The sequence below is a fragment of the Mesocricetus auratus genome, unplaced genomic scaffold (assembly GCF_017639785.1).
Source record: "Mesocricetus auratus isolate SY011 unplaced genomic scaffold, BCM_Maur_2.0 Super-Scaffold_15014, whole genome shotgun sequence".
NCBI classification, from domain to species: Eukaryota; Metazoa; Chordata; class Mammalia; order Rodentia; family Cricetidae; genus Mesocricetus; species Mesocricetus auratus.
In genome coordinates this window covers 45,372,172-45,386,651 of record NW_024429186.1, presented here as the reverse complement: position 1 = coordinate 45,386,651, position 14,480 = coordinate 45,372,172, and the positions used below count along the sequence as shown (strand labels likewise).

Genomic DNA, 14,480 nt, shown 5'->3' with positions numbered 1-14,480 from the left:
GTGGATTTTTGCTTCTGGTTTTTCCTCCTTTGCTCTGTCTCAGTCAGTGTTCTATTGCCGTGAAGGGACACCATGAACAAGGTTACTCTTATAAAAAAGAAAGCATTTAGCCAGGCAGTGGTGGCGCATGCGTTTAATCCTGTCTCTTGAAGCAGAAACAGGAGGACTCTGAGTTCAAAACCAGCCTGATCTACACATTGAATTCTAGGATAGCCAGGGCTACACATAGAGAAGCACTGTCTTACAGAGACAGGGGTAGAGGCGGAGGGAGGGAAGGAGGGAGGGAGAGAGGGAGAGAGGGAGAGGGAGGAAAACATTTAATTGAGAGCTTGCTTTGGGTTCAGAGGCTAGTCCACTATCATTATGGCAGGGAGCATGGAGGCATGGCGCTGGAGAAGTAGCTGAGAGCTACATCCTGATCCATAGGCAGCTGGCAGAGGGAGACCCTGGGCCATCTCCTGTGACACACTTCTCTAACAAAGCCACACCTCCTATCCTTCCCAAGTAGTGGCACTCCACGGTGACTAAGCATTCGAATATATATGAGCCAGTGGGGGCCGTTCTTACTCAAACCACCACACACTATAAGTTAACCCTGACCTTTTTTTTCTGTTTAGGTTAACTAATAATACAAATGAGAAACTAGTTCTAAATCCATTTGTTTATGATGAACATTAAGTTGTAATGAGTAGTATGATAAAGTCATCACTTTTATATTATTTTCTTTCTTTGGGTTTTTCAAAATACTTTAAGAATATGAGTGTGACATAACAAGCAGAAGAGCAAACGTACCATGGAGATGGAGATTTAAGCGGTTTGTTTGTGATTGAATGCTAGGACAGATTAGGACAGGATTCTTCTGTTTTCTTACTTGGAGATTATCTTTGTTGCTCAAATATAATCCTAAAATGAATTTGTCCAGATCCAGTTACATTTTAGTGGCAGCACACTTAGAGAACCCTGCTTCATTGGCAGATCCGGTTACATTTTAGTGGCAGCACACTTAGAGAACCCTGCTTCATTGGCAGATCCCGTTACATTTTAGTGGCAGCACACTTAGAGAACCCTGCTTCATTGGCGTTGTACCCAGAGTTTGCCTCTGCCCCTTTACACTGGTTCTGTCACAGATTTTGATTCTAACTCAGAGCATAGGAGAATTAGCAAACAAAGTTTCTGTCTATTTAGAAGAGGTTTCTGTGTAAGTAAGATCATTTCTGTTTAATAAAATTATTAATTTTGTCTTTATAATTGACATATAGCTAAAGTACAATCACTGCCAGAGTGTATTATCTTAATAACTTTAACACCATAGCTGAGCTTTCTTAAGTGGACTTTTCTGGTCTTAAAGTATGATGGCCACTTCAAACCACGTGTGTGGGGAAGGATAGCGCAGTGTTAGGCCATCAGCCTGGTGCACAGATCGTGGATTCCATTCCCAGTACCAGAAGTAAAGTACAGAACAGATGTGTAGGTCTCAGAGAGGGAGATGATGTGGCACACACTAAAAAGCACCAGGAACCCATACATGCAAGCTGGTACAAGCACTGTCTGAGTATATGTGTCTTCTACAAATCTGTGCTTTCCTAAAGTCCCAAAGTCTGTATTCCTCCTAACAAAAGCACAGTCAAGCCTGTCATAGCAATACCCCACTCCTGCTAACAGCCTCTATCTTAGTCAGGGTTCTATTGCTGTGAAGAAACACCATGACCTCACAACTCTTATAAAGGAAAGCATTTAACTGGGGCTTGTTTACAGGTTCAGAGGTTTAGTCCATGGTCACCATGGCAGGAAGCATGGTGGCATGCAGGCAGACGTGATACTGGCGAGGTAGCTGAGAGTTCTACATCTGGATGGGCAGGCAGCAGGAAGAGAGAGAGACTGGGCCTGGCTTAAGCATTTGAAACCTCAAAGCCTGTCCCCAGTGACACACTTCCTCCAACAGGCCACACACTAAGCCTGGTCACCTGAATTCAGTCCTCAGGGCTGAGTTGGTGGAAGGAGAGAACCAGCTCCTGGAAAATTTGTTCATTGCCCTCAACATGTGTGTATTGTCTACACACACACACACACACACACACACACACACGCAAATAAATATATAACACAGACTTGAGGGGATGGAGAACATATGTAATATATCATCTAGGAGAGAGGTATGTATAATTATGTCCTTTAAAATGGACAGAATGCACAAAGGATTACACGAGAATGCAAAAAAGCCATGCAGGTGGGGGACAAATATGGGTCCTGGGATTAGACTCTGGTTGGCAGGCTTGGCCATAAGAACCTTTACCTGTTGAGCCATCTTGCAAGCCCTCCAAAATCACTAAAGTAACTGTGTGTAGATTGACAGCATCTGTATGATTTTTTATTAATGAAGTAAATGGTCCTAGAAGTAGAAAAACTGTCTCCAGGGCATCCGAACCAAGGTTGGAGTTGTCACTACGTCTACTCTTCTAGTGTGCGAGGATCTCTTACACAACACAGCCATCCTCTTCAGAGATTAACTACAAAGTCACCCTGAAAGTGTCAGCTCAGACTTGACTGGGGGACATGGCACTTCTTTCCTGTTACTGTAATTCAGTAATGCTCTATTATCTATGAGTCCAGGAACATATTTACGTAGCAGTATAGTTTTATTAGGGGCCTTTGATGCCAATCAAAACTTAGGCAGTCCTGGAACTCTGTGGTGACTGTTTTCTAATTGCTGTGTCAGTGATCAATCATGTAACAGTGCCAGTTTCCTGAAATACTTTAGTTTGTATTCATAGCACTTTAAAGGAAGCAGCACAAAATTAGTTTCTATGTCCCCATTATTTTTGTAGTCTCACAAAATACTCTGCAAGTGAAATTTATTTTTGGCAAAAAAAAAAAAAAGCACTACACCAAACTGCAGTTAATGAATGTAAGAATTTAGAAATCAAAACTTTGTTTAGTTTGAGGAAAACAATTCTTTCAACTATGCCCACATGGCTTCTTGTTTGTATCAAGTGTGGGTGACTGTTGCTGTCTTCTGTGAATTCTCTGGGGCAGGGGCATGACTTTGTTGAATGAGCCAATTGTTTTCCTTTGTGTTGCCCCTCTCGTAAGTTCCCATCTGGTTTGTATCAGACTGTTTTCACAGCCAACAAGTGCTGCCTTCCCTGTGTCCCTACACTCTAGGGCCATGTGTGTACAAGACGGCCATGCTGGCGAGGCCTGTGCGGTGGGGCCTCATAGCTTGGCGCTGTTATCAGAGAAATGGTGACGTGGAGCCCGGACGGGTCTTCTCATTGGTGTCATGTGCAGTGACCCAGCCTTCTTCTCTGGGCCTGAAACTTAAAACAATGGCAGAGCTTTCAAGCTCCTGTTTTAGGACATGGAATGTTGTTCTTATTTTCTAGTGGCTTCCTGTGTGTGAAAGCTCATTTTTCATTCTTTGACTCTTCTAAAAGTTACCAGGTCCAGCCCTAGGGAGGAGAACTGGTCATGGTGTCAGATTCAGTTTTTGTTCCCAAATTTAGTCAGAAGTGGTTAGTGTGGCAGAAATCACCATTAAGACAACACAAATGATACTGTGGATTTATAGTGGTAATCACAAGCCATAATTTATGAGGAAGTTTTATATTTAGGAAGGGCTTCATCTCAGAAAATAGGTTTTCTGTCTATAGATTATATAAGCTTTTAGCTCCAACTTGCTTTGCCTCTGTAGCTGCCAAATGCCACAAGAACATTGCAATAGAGACTTTTTTCAACACCCTGTGACCTAGAATTAGTGAAGAGAACAGTTATGTTCAAATGTTGTTACAGTGCCATTCCCTGGGAAACCATTTTCCACAAAAAGAGCTTGTGTGCGGCCTGTATTAAGATTTCACAAATATTTTCACAATTAGTTAAAATTAATTTGTTTTTATTTCCTTTTTTGTATTTTTTACTTATAGTTTGTTTTAATTAAATCAAGTAGCTAATTGTCAAAGTTTCATGGATAATAAGCTATGTGAGAATCAATACAGCAAAAGCAAAAACTCATCTTTGCTTCTGAAGAGGTTTGTGCATAGTATGTTAGAGTTTAAGGGGGCTCTTGTTTGGGTGGTTTTGTTGTTCTTGTTTTAGACAGGTTCTATCTGGCCAGGTAGCCCTGGTTGTCCTAGAACTTACTCTGTAGACCAGGCTGGCCTTGAACTCAGAGATCCACCTGCCTCTGCTTCCTAAGTGCTGAGATTAAGGGTATGCACCACCACCACCCAGCAGGAGCTTCTGTTTGTATTCAGTAACAATGTTATGACATCATTAAGAAACAGTTAAAAACTCAGTTGTACTCCTTAATTGTTGAAACTAACCTATGGTTTTTTCGAATTTTAATTTTTTATGGATGAATATAGCATATATAAACAGAGAAAATTACACATAGCATGTGAGCATACTAGTGCTCAAAGAACCAGCTTAAGCAGACCACACCTGCCCAGCCAGTGTCCAGCTAAGAGATCCCCCTGGGTCCCCAGGCCCTTAGTTCTTTCTCCATCGCACCCTCTACCCACAAGGATGCAGCCATTGTCCTGACTTGCATTATTTTGATTTTGTGTCTTATGTAAATGAAATCATACATTGTGCATGGCAAATCTATTGAAAACATCTAAGGATTCTTTTCATTTTAAAACTGTTATGGCATGCTTTTACAAAAAGTTGTCTGGGAGGAACTTGTTTTAGTAGTGGTCTCATAGGCTCTTGAACCAACAGGAAGTCCACTGTAGATAAAGCTGTCTCTCAGTTCTCAACCAGATTTTAAGCGTGGAATGTCCCTCTAGACATTGTGCCCCTAAAAGGTAGGCAGACTAGGTCATAACAATACAGAGTAATGCATTCATGTGCGTAACTGCTTTTTAACGAGTTTTAATAACTAAACTACATTATTAAAGTAAATAATAGTCTGTGTTCAGAGTAGATGGTGAGTCCTCAATTTCCTGAATTAAGCAGCAACTTCTTGGTAGTGGGATAGAAGCTTCTGTGCTACGAGATGATGTCTGAAAGTGCTGTATGTGAGGTGATGTGTCTACTTAGACACAGAGCCAGAAAGCAACTGAATTGAAAAGATCGCTTGTTTAAAAACACTAACATCTTTTTAAGGTGTTTTAAAGTACCCTAGTAATAGTCTTAGGGTTTTTTTTTTTTTGCGTATGAACTCAAATTTGTATGAAAAATGAATCTGTCCTAAGTATTATTAATTTTAATTGCCTCCTTATTTGTTTTAAATTCTGGACATTCGTTTCAATGAAAAAAATTTTTAGAGGCTTCATCCTTATATCCTGTAATATATTTAAGAGCCCTGTAGGTTGTTTTGTTTAGTAATATTGTATGGTAGATTGTTTTGTTTTAGATTAAGAAAGATTTATGTGTGGTGGTTTTGCCTGTATGTATGTGTGTGCACCGTGTGCCTTCTGGAAGCCCAGAAGACTTTAGGTCTCTTGGAATGGAGTGGTGGACAGTTGTAAACCACTATGTGGGTGCTGGGAATCAAACAAGTGCGACACGTGCCCTTAACCACTGAGCCACCTCTCCAACTCCTGTTTATTTTTAAAGTGTGTGTGTGTGTGTGTGTGTGTTGAGGGGATGGGTCATGTGATACTGAGAATGTGTGATGGGCAAGCCCTATACTACCAAACTATATGTACCTGTACCCCATACCTTACCTTACTTTTAGTTAATATTGCAAGGCTACAAGACTGAGTGTTGCTCACGTATATCTTACTTCTTGGAAAGTCTACCTGAAAGTCTAGTTAAATGAAAGCTTGAGGACCAGCAAGATGCCTCAGTGATTGAAGCTACTCACTGCTGATGACCCCAATCCCTGGGACCCGTATGGAGGAAGGAGAGAAATAACTACCAAAAGTTGTTCTCTGACCTTCACACAACACAAAGAAATAAATACATGTCAACATTTTAAAAGAAGCTTGAGAGACGATTTTTTTTGAATCATAGAGAAAATGATAAAAGAAATATAATTGCACTTTATGACACATTCTTTTGTCATTATTGCTCAGCTCCAAGGGTTTGTTTGAAACAGTGGTTGGTGGCTGTTAGTTGGCTGTATTTTGAAGTGCAGGTTAACACCATGCCACCTGTGTGGTCAAGTTCTTGGTGTTCCCAGCATTTTGTTGGCCTGAGAATTTAGGTTAAATTGCCTTATCTAAAATGCTTGGGACCAGGAGTGGTCTGGTTAGATTTTTAAAATCTGAGAATATTTGATACATTTGATTAAACATGAAGTTGACTTACATTTCCCATGTACCTTACCTCAGAAGTTGGAGATTATCTTGCACAGTATTTCATTGCACATATTTTGTGACTGTGGTCCCAGCGTGAGGTCAGCTGTGGAATTTCCCACTTACGGGTGGGATGCCAGAATGTGCTGACTTTTGGAGCATTTTGGTTTTCAGAGTTTAGATTAGGAAAATTCAACCTGTTTGTGAGCCACAAATTTTTTCGTTTTTCTCTGCTTCTCCTTCCTTGACCTGCAAACAGATGCCCGTGTATTTTCTCTAACTGCTCTTCCCTTGGCTTAATGGTATGTTGCCTTTTGCTGCCTGAGAAGGGGTTGTTTTGAGCAGTGTGGCGTAAGCTGGCTAGGGCAAGGGGAGATTCTAGGCTTATTATTGTAATGAGTAAGCCCGTAGGAAAGAATGTGATTTATAACCTTCTAGGAAACAGCTCATGAGGTTCTTTCGATTTTTAAGAATTGTGTTCATTTTGTGTTAACTGCAGTTTCGTCCGTGGTCCTTTGCTTGCTCTTTCCTTGTCTATTTTATAAAGATAAGCATCCGTTAGGCAAGTCTCTTCTACTGACAGTCACTACATTCATGTGTTTGACTTCCGTCTTTACTGAGAGGTCACCAGATCAGGCTTCTATTGACCTGGTTTTATGAGAGGAACTATGGAAATGAACACATTTGGCCTGAGTTCTTTATGAACAGGAATAGTGATTATTTCTATGCTTAACTGTTTTGTTTTTTACTGGGGGGAAGCAAGCACTGAACTTTGTTTTAATATAGCTTCACTGAGTGCTGCGAACAGGTCACAGGAAGAGCCCAGTTTGCCTCTGTATGTACAGGTGAGATTGCTACTTCAAAGGTCTAGAATTTGGTACTCTTAAGACCTTTTCCACTTCTTGCCAAGACTTCTCTCTCATAATGAGCATAGTAGACAAGCTGTTGTCCATTTTTAACTCTTGTAAGGTGTGTGCAGACTCACCCAGGATTTAGAGCCTCAGCTCTCTAAAAGGTCTATTAGAGTACAGAGAAGGAAACCTTCATCTGTTTGGAAAGTTTGTAAAATGCTGAATTAAAAAGGTGCAGGTGTGGTGTCCAGAGCAGTGAGGGCAGTACTCAGGAGAATTCCATCTGGAGCAGGTTATTTGTTGGGACAGGATAGTGTTTAAACTTTGAAGTCAGTTTTAAACAACGTGAAGCAGCTGGAAGCTGGCATAAGAAGAAACAAATCTTTCGAGTTAACTCTTGCTGATAGAGGGAAGAAATTGGAGTTGTTTTCACAGGTGCCTGTGCATTCATTTTTTCCTATGTGAGCTACTTTGTTTTTATCTTAAATTATAAATTAAGATAAGCATTTTCAATTGATTTGTAAAACAGAAACAGTCATAAATTCAAGTATAGTAGGGCTTATATGTCTGAGACATACTTTAGAATAAAATAGAAGGTTAGAGACATAGTCAGGCATTAGAGGCTGAGGCTCTATTGTAGCTTTCAAAGCACCCCGTTAAGGATGAGAGATAAAATGTGAGTAGTGATTGTGGGAAGTGAAGGCAAGTAAAACATTAGCCATGATACAGAGTGTCATATAACCAGTCAGCTTCTTCAACACATGTAGCATTTGTTCTCAAGCACTGATAGGGTGTTGCATAATCTGCAAACTGGGTTAAGTATGTGAAGAGAATTTAGTGTGCCAGGAGAGTTTAGCAGCTGCTTACACAAGGGATTGAAGCAAAAGCAGATGACTCCAAGGTGGACAGGAAAAATCCTTCCAGAGCCTAATAAAACACCTCTGAAATGCTGTAACGGTTTCAGACAGCTGGCGAGCAACTGCGTTGCTGGAATAGTTGCTAATTTTGAAAACAAGATCTGGAGCGTGATTGCAAGCACGATGTTAGAAGACACCATAGGTCTCTTGGCTCGCTTGATTTCAAGACCCAGTGTGTGCCTGGCATCATGCTACAACTTGGTAGAAAACAGACGCAGATGAGGCAGTCGCTGGCACAGAGGAGCACAGAATAGCAGGCTCACCAGCTAGTTGGGCTGGATGTAGTGGTGCACACCTTGAATCCCAGCACTGTCTCCTTCCCAAACGCGGCTTAGGTGAAATCATTTTTGTAGTTTTATGGTGTCCATTCCCCTGGGCTAATTAGGATTCTTCATAGACCTGGATTAAAGATTATTACAATTGGTTCTTTTTCACTTTATTTTTAATGCCACAGTTTATAAGAAAGTAGTCTTTATTGACATGTAGGAAAAGCCTAAGTGGAGACAATCAGAAGTCATACCACTGCACAGTCGTCATCTTGTAGATCATAAAAAAATTTTTTTTGGTTTTACGAGACAGGGTTTCTCTGTATTGTTTTGGAGGCTGTCGGTCCAGCCCAGCCTCAAACTCAGAGATCCGCCTGCCTCTGCCTCCCGAGTGCTGGGATTAAAGGCATGTGCCACCACCGCCCGGCTAGATCACCATAATTTATGTGTGTCTTGAGCTGGGTAAATGTGCCAGGATGAGGCATTTGTGATGCTGTGGTCCTCTTTGGAACAGCAGAGAAAAGGGCTTAGTTGTTTTTGGAGGCAGGAAAGAGATCTAATAATGGTCCACCAAGGCTCTTAAGATCTAGGCCCATCACACAAGCCTGCTGATGCAGTACATTCTCCACTCGGAAGTACGTGCATCTATACACACATTTAATAAGCATTAGGAATGCTGTGTGGAGTCTGCTGTGGTGGTGGGGGCATGCCTTTAGTCCCAGCACACGGGAGGCAGAGGCAGGCCATCCTGGTCTGCATAGAGAGTTCCAGAATGGCCAGTGGTACACAGTAAAACCATGTCTGGAAAAAAATAAACAAATTGTGATTTTTGCATTCCTTAGTCTTATAAATCCAGCAGCAGAAAATGGATATTTATGAATTTTCAGTATTTTAGAGAAGAATTTTGGTATCCTGGATTTCTATAAGTATATTAAATTCTGACTCTGGATATATCAAATATAAGATCTGACCCTGGCATCTCCTGCTTAAGTGTATGCCAGGCTAGTGACACTGCAAGCCCTGGGACCAAGGAGTGGTCTTGTTTTCACACCTGGAAACAGCTGTTGAAATAATGACATCATAGTGTAATGACACAACTGGGAATTTTAACACGAAAGCATCAGACTACATGTACTAGGTAGAAAATTGGCGTTTGCTCTAATGGTGATTTAGTAGGATGTTCTCCTCTTCTATTTTCTTTTTTGCTCTGTGACAGCCATTACTGGTTGTGAATGTGTTAACCTTTTGTCTGTTCACATTAATCAAGTGGTACTTTTTAAAAATATCCCACTCAACAATTTTTCGTTTAAAGTTCTAAAGCTGTGACTATTTAAAAACCTATGAAATTAAAAAGAAATCATCCCAAAATTATGTTAGCAAGTAAGGTACATTTTATTGATATGATTTTTAACTAAAGTGATGGTGTACCTGCTTGGAGGCCTTCCAGAGAGCCTTTCACACAGGGTCTCATAGCCCAGGCTGAGCTCTGACCCCACCTCCACCTCCTGAGTGCCAGGTTACAGGGCTCAGCAGCACATCTGGGTTATGTGGGGCTGGAGGTGAACCCCAGGCCGACTTTTGTTTTCTTACTAGTTTCCATGTAACATTCCTGTCATTCTCCCCAAGGCAGAGTCCTTTTATAGCCCTCCCCACAGGGCTGGTGTCTGTCGGGATGGCTCCTGGTCACTGACCCAGGAGTAAGCTGACTTAATTGAGTGTTGTTTCTGTGGTCCAGTAGCTATATAACACTTGAGATGACCCTGCTTAAATCTCACCAAACCCTTTGAGTCTATCTCATAGATGGGAGCTAGGTTCAGGAAATGTGAGTCTCACAATCTCTCATTCTGTCTCTCCCACCCTTACCTGCTTCTCTCTCTAGTATTTACTGGCCTTGAATCCTTACCTCCTTGTTTGGTTGTCATTCCTTCCATACTATGGCTCGTGAGATCAGTGAGGTTTGAGCTTTTGTTGTCTTCACTACTGCATTCTGCAGAGTCTAGAGCAATGTCCGGCACAGACAAGGTGCTTGCTTGGTATTTGTAGGAGGGAGGGAGGGTCAGTCCAGTTTCTCTGTGTTCCATAATCCATGGTCTTCCCTTTCCTTCCCTTTCCTCCCCCTTGCACAAAAGCCTTGCTGGAGTATGTTTTGGCCCATTCCTAAGCTGAGCTCACAGCCCTTATCTATGTCCTCTCCTAAATGGACTAGATGGGACTTGTGAGATGTGCAAGGCTGGTGACCTGAGTTTGACTCCCCAAGCCCACATAAAGGTGGAGGGAGAGAACCCACTCCACACACATGCTTGCATGCACAGGCCCCCACATACATCATACACACATGTGTGCACGCAATAATACACAATACACACATGCACACACACAGTAACGGTTTTGTTGTTGTTGTTTTGGTTTTTCCAGACAGGGTTTCTCTATGGCTTTGGAGGCTGACCTGTAACTAGATCTTGTAGATCAGGCTGGTTTCCAACTTTCAGAGATCTGCCTGCCTCTGCCTCCCGAGTGCTGGGATTGAAGGCGTGTGCCAACAACACCCAGCAGCAATAACAGTTTTTAAAAAAGAAAGGAACTGGTGCTTAAAGCATCGTTTTCTTCTCCTTAGCTGTCACTGTCATTACACACTACTAATGAAATTACCTCCAGTTGCCTTCGAAAGCCATGGTTTTTACTGTAATTAAAGACAGTGAGTTGTAAACCCGCTCTACCAATTTTGAATTAGACATATTACACTAGACTTTTATTTTGACAGTTCCTTCTTACATACTTACTTTTATTTTCTCTTTATTCACTTTTCCTAGCACTTCCTACATCTCCCTGCTATGCTCTCCTTTCATTTTGCCCCTCTAAGTGATTGCAGTCCCCATTATGCTAGTCATTCTGTCTGTGGGCGACTGCTCATTTGGTGTCTAAAGCTGCTTTACAGCCTTCGAAAGCTTCTCTTCCAGGTGTCTGCTGGAACGTCCATTCACACATCTTGTAGGTATCTGTAGTCATCCAGGTTATGATGGCCCGGGTTCTTTGATCTCTTTGCACCTCCATAGGCTTCCCATTGCTGTCTACCCAATCCTCCAGACCTGTTCTCTGAGCACCACACTCAATACTTCCTAAGTACTAGGCTCTACACTACTTGTCTCTCTGGCCATTGCCACAGACCCCTTCTTGTTTATATACTAACCTTTTCTAAAGTGCATTTGTCCCTTTTATTACTTGCTTTGAAATCTTTTGTGAGTTCTCCTTTTTTGTTGTTTTTTTGTTTTGTTTTATTTTTTCAAAACAGGGCCTCTCTGTGCAGCCTTGGATGTCCTGGAACTTGCCATGTAGACCAGGCTGGCCTCAAACTCACACAGATCCACTCGCCTCCTCCTCCTGAGTGCTGGGATTAAAGGCGCCTGCCACCACCGTCTAGCCCTGCCTTCTTTAGCATTTCAGTGCCCACCATTCTTTCAGTCCAGTCTGTATTTGATACCAGAACACACAGTGCCTCTTGGACACAAACTTAAATCTGTTCTTTTCTTCCCCATTCCTTTATTGCCTTCCCAACATCTTTTAAGTTCCAGCTCAACTGCTACTTGGATGTGATTTTAACTGTGCACTCCCTATCTCCACCATGAGGTCAGCAGCGTCTTGAGAACGGGAGTTATCTTCTCATCCTTGTATCTGCTCTTTGTCATCTTAGCTCCACATATAAGGCAGGGTAATACAGCTGTTTAGGCAGCATACACCTTTGACAAGCCCAGCTTAGCATCTGTCTTGTTCCTCTTGCTTATCCCACAGAATCACTGTTAGAATCAGACAAAATGAGAGAAAGGCTATTACAAAATTTGCGTTGGTATTTAAGTATAAAGCAACAACTGCAAGAAACATAACTTTTCTTGTTGATTGTATTCAGAATTTTAAAAAAGGTCATATTATTGAACAATTTAATAAGCAATTTTATGTGTATAGATAAAAACAAGGCACATATTTAAAGCAGTTTTGTTCAAGATAAGAAACTACTTGCCATCAGTGTTGTTTGGGATACCTAGTAATTCAAGGAATGGAGTTCATCTTCATGCTACTTGGAGAAGTAAGGCTGAATGGGTGGAGCATCTATAACTGTAGACTCCAGTCAGTCCTGTGCTAACTTGTAACTTTATTACAAATTAAGATGTGCTATTGGATGCTTCTCTGGGTTATTTTGTATACTCTGGATCATAACTTTGTGAAACAAGTGTATTTTAACAAGTCTTATATCCTACTAATATTTTTAGATGTAGTTCTTAATGTTTCTTCATTTTGGTTTTTATCCTATCCCTACAGGTCTAATAGTGCTTGCAATCCATGGAGAAGTGATTTTTCCCCCATTTAATTCAATATACAGAGAAGGGGAAAATCACTTGTGCAAAATGAATGCTTACTAGTCCAATGCCAGTACCATTTGAACGACCACTTCAGCATTCTCTCGTAGACAGTGTCGTATAAATATGTTAACTAGTAGTAAAGCGCTGTTGGTACTCATCAGTAAGCATTGCTGACAATACATCCTGAGCTAAGCATCCGTTTAGTAGAAGTAAGAGGAAAAGCAGAGTGCTTTGACAAAGTTAGACTACTTCAAATTCACCGTCCTCTCCTTCAGCTTTCCAGAGCTAGGGCCATAGGCCAGTGCCATGCATGACTCCTGGCTTCAAACACCTCTTACATCCCTCATTGCCTCTTTTAAGATGTTATGCAGTCGATAGTCCACTCTTGCTGCAGGGCTGCTAGTGGCTGCTCGTCACTAACGCATCAATAGGGACAGCAGCCATTAATAGTCACAATAGGGACAGTAAGCTCTGTCTTCCAGCAGTCACTACAGTGGGGATTTGTGGTTTGAAATGATGCCAACAGTGCTGAGCTCTGTTGTCGAGGTTGTTTTTTCCATGAACTCTGTAAGATGGGTTCCGTTCTTCTATTCAATATGAAGACACTGAACTTTTGAGTGGAAAAATGACTTGCCTCAAATGACAAGGTCAGCAACTAGGCTATTGCTCTAGCAATCTGACTTAGTACTACAATTTTTTGTTAGCTTTTTTACAATTTCATACACAGATTTATGCACTCTTTTATCTCCTTTCAATTCCTGCTTTTATCCGTCTCTTCTTCCCAGCTCATCCCCCTATATTTAAACTCAGTGGAGGAAAAAAAATCCCAATCTTATGTACCACAATTTTTAGTGCCTGTTTCCTTTGTAAAATACTGCCTCTAAGAGATCCATGGTAAAGGGAAAAGCATGTTTTATCTCTGACAAATTCTGAGCGACTTGAGAAAGACATTTCCTGTGTGCAATCATTGTTTTCCTGTCTCCTGCACTGTCTGGAAAGAGAACTGTGTCTGTGGTCAGGGAATGCTGGTGTTGCTGAATATCTTTCTCCTCTGTGCAGGTGGCAAGACAGCCCCGCTCTTCACTGCACACAAGTCACCCGCTAGAGTGTCTGTGACTCTGCCCTCTGCAAACCTGGAGGATTGCTCTCAGCCCCTGAGCACCAGCTCCATGCAGGGTGACGAGGACTCTTCGGAGACAGACGCCTTCTGAACAGGAAGACAGCCAGCCCAGCATGAATGGGGACATGCCACTTCGCTCCAGACCATTCCCATAGACTGTTTTGCCTTTGAGTATAGTTTTTGGTGGGGGGAAACATTTCTAATATTTTATTAAAATGAAAGTGTCTTTGAGTATTTAGTAAGGCTTTTGAATAAAGTAAATGTATCTCACTGAGTCTGACTTTGAATTGTTTCTTAGAAGCCTGGGTTAGCTTGGAACTTCTGACTCTGAGAATTCATCTTATAGGTGTAATTAATTGTCTGTGAACTTACAAAGTTCATTCTAACATTTTTTATAATAACAAATAATTTTTATAATAACAAATAATTCAGGGCAATCTAATGCCCGTCTAGAAGGGACTAGATGAAGTAATGACACATTTGTATATTGTACAATGTAGTTCTAAAAAGAATTTTAAAATGTGTGTGCATTGATATGGAATTCCTCTCAAAAGGAGAAACCGATTTTTTCTGATTTTAGAGAAAAACAGTCTATAACTTATGGTCCTTATGATGAACTTAGGCATTTCTGTAAAAAATGGTGTCTGTCCACCATTACTGTGTTGTAACTAGTTCTGTTCAGGTTTATTCCTATACAGTCCTCTTCCAGCTACCTCAAATCCTTTTGGAATAAGA

General features: G+C 41.3%; 1 protein-coding gene across 2 annotated transcripts in view; it reads left to right on the top strand.

The window, feature by feature from the left end:
• Window positions 1–14,019, top strand: part of Kiaa0586 (KIAA0586 ortholog) — a 96,274-nt gene extending 82,255 nt beyond the window's left edge. For both annotated transcript variants that reach the window (XM_040742963.1, XM_040742962.1), the window contains one exon: window positions 13,685–14,019. In XM_040742963.1, the coding sequence (XP_040598897.1) occupies window positions 13,685–13,836 (152 nt within the window). In that variant the 3' untranslated portion in view covers window positions 13,837–14,019. The remainder of the gene's footprint in view (window positions 1–13,684) is intronic.
• Window positions 14,020–14,480: the final 461 nt, after the last annotated feature.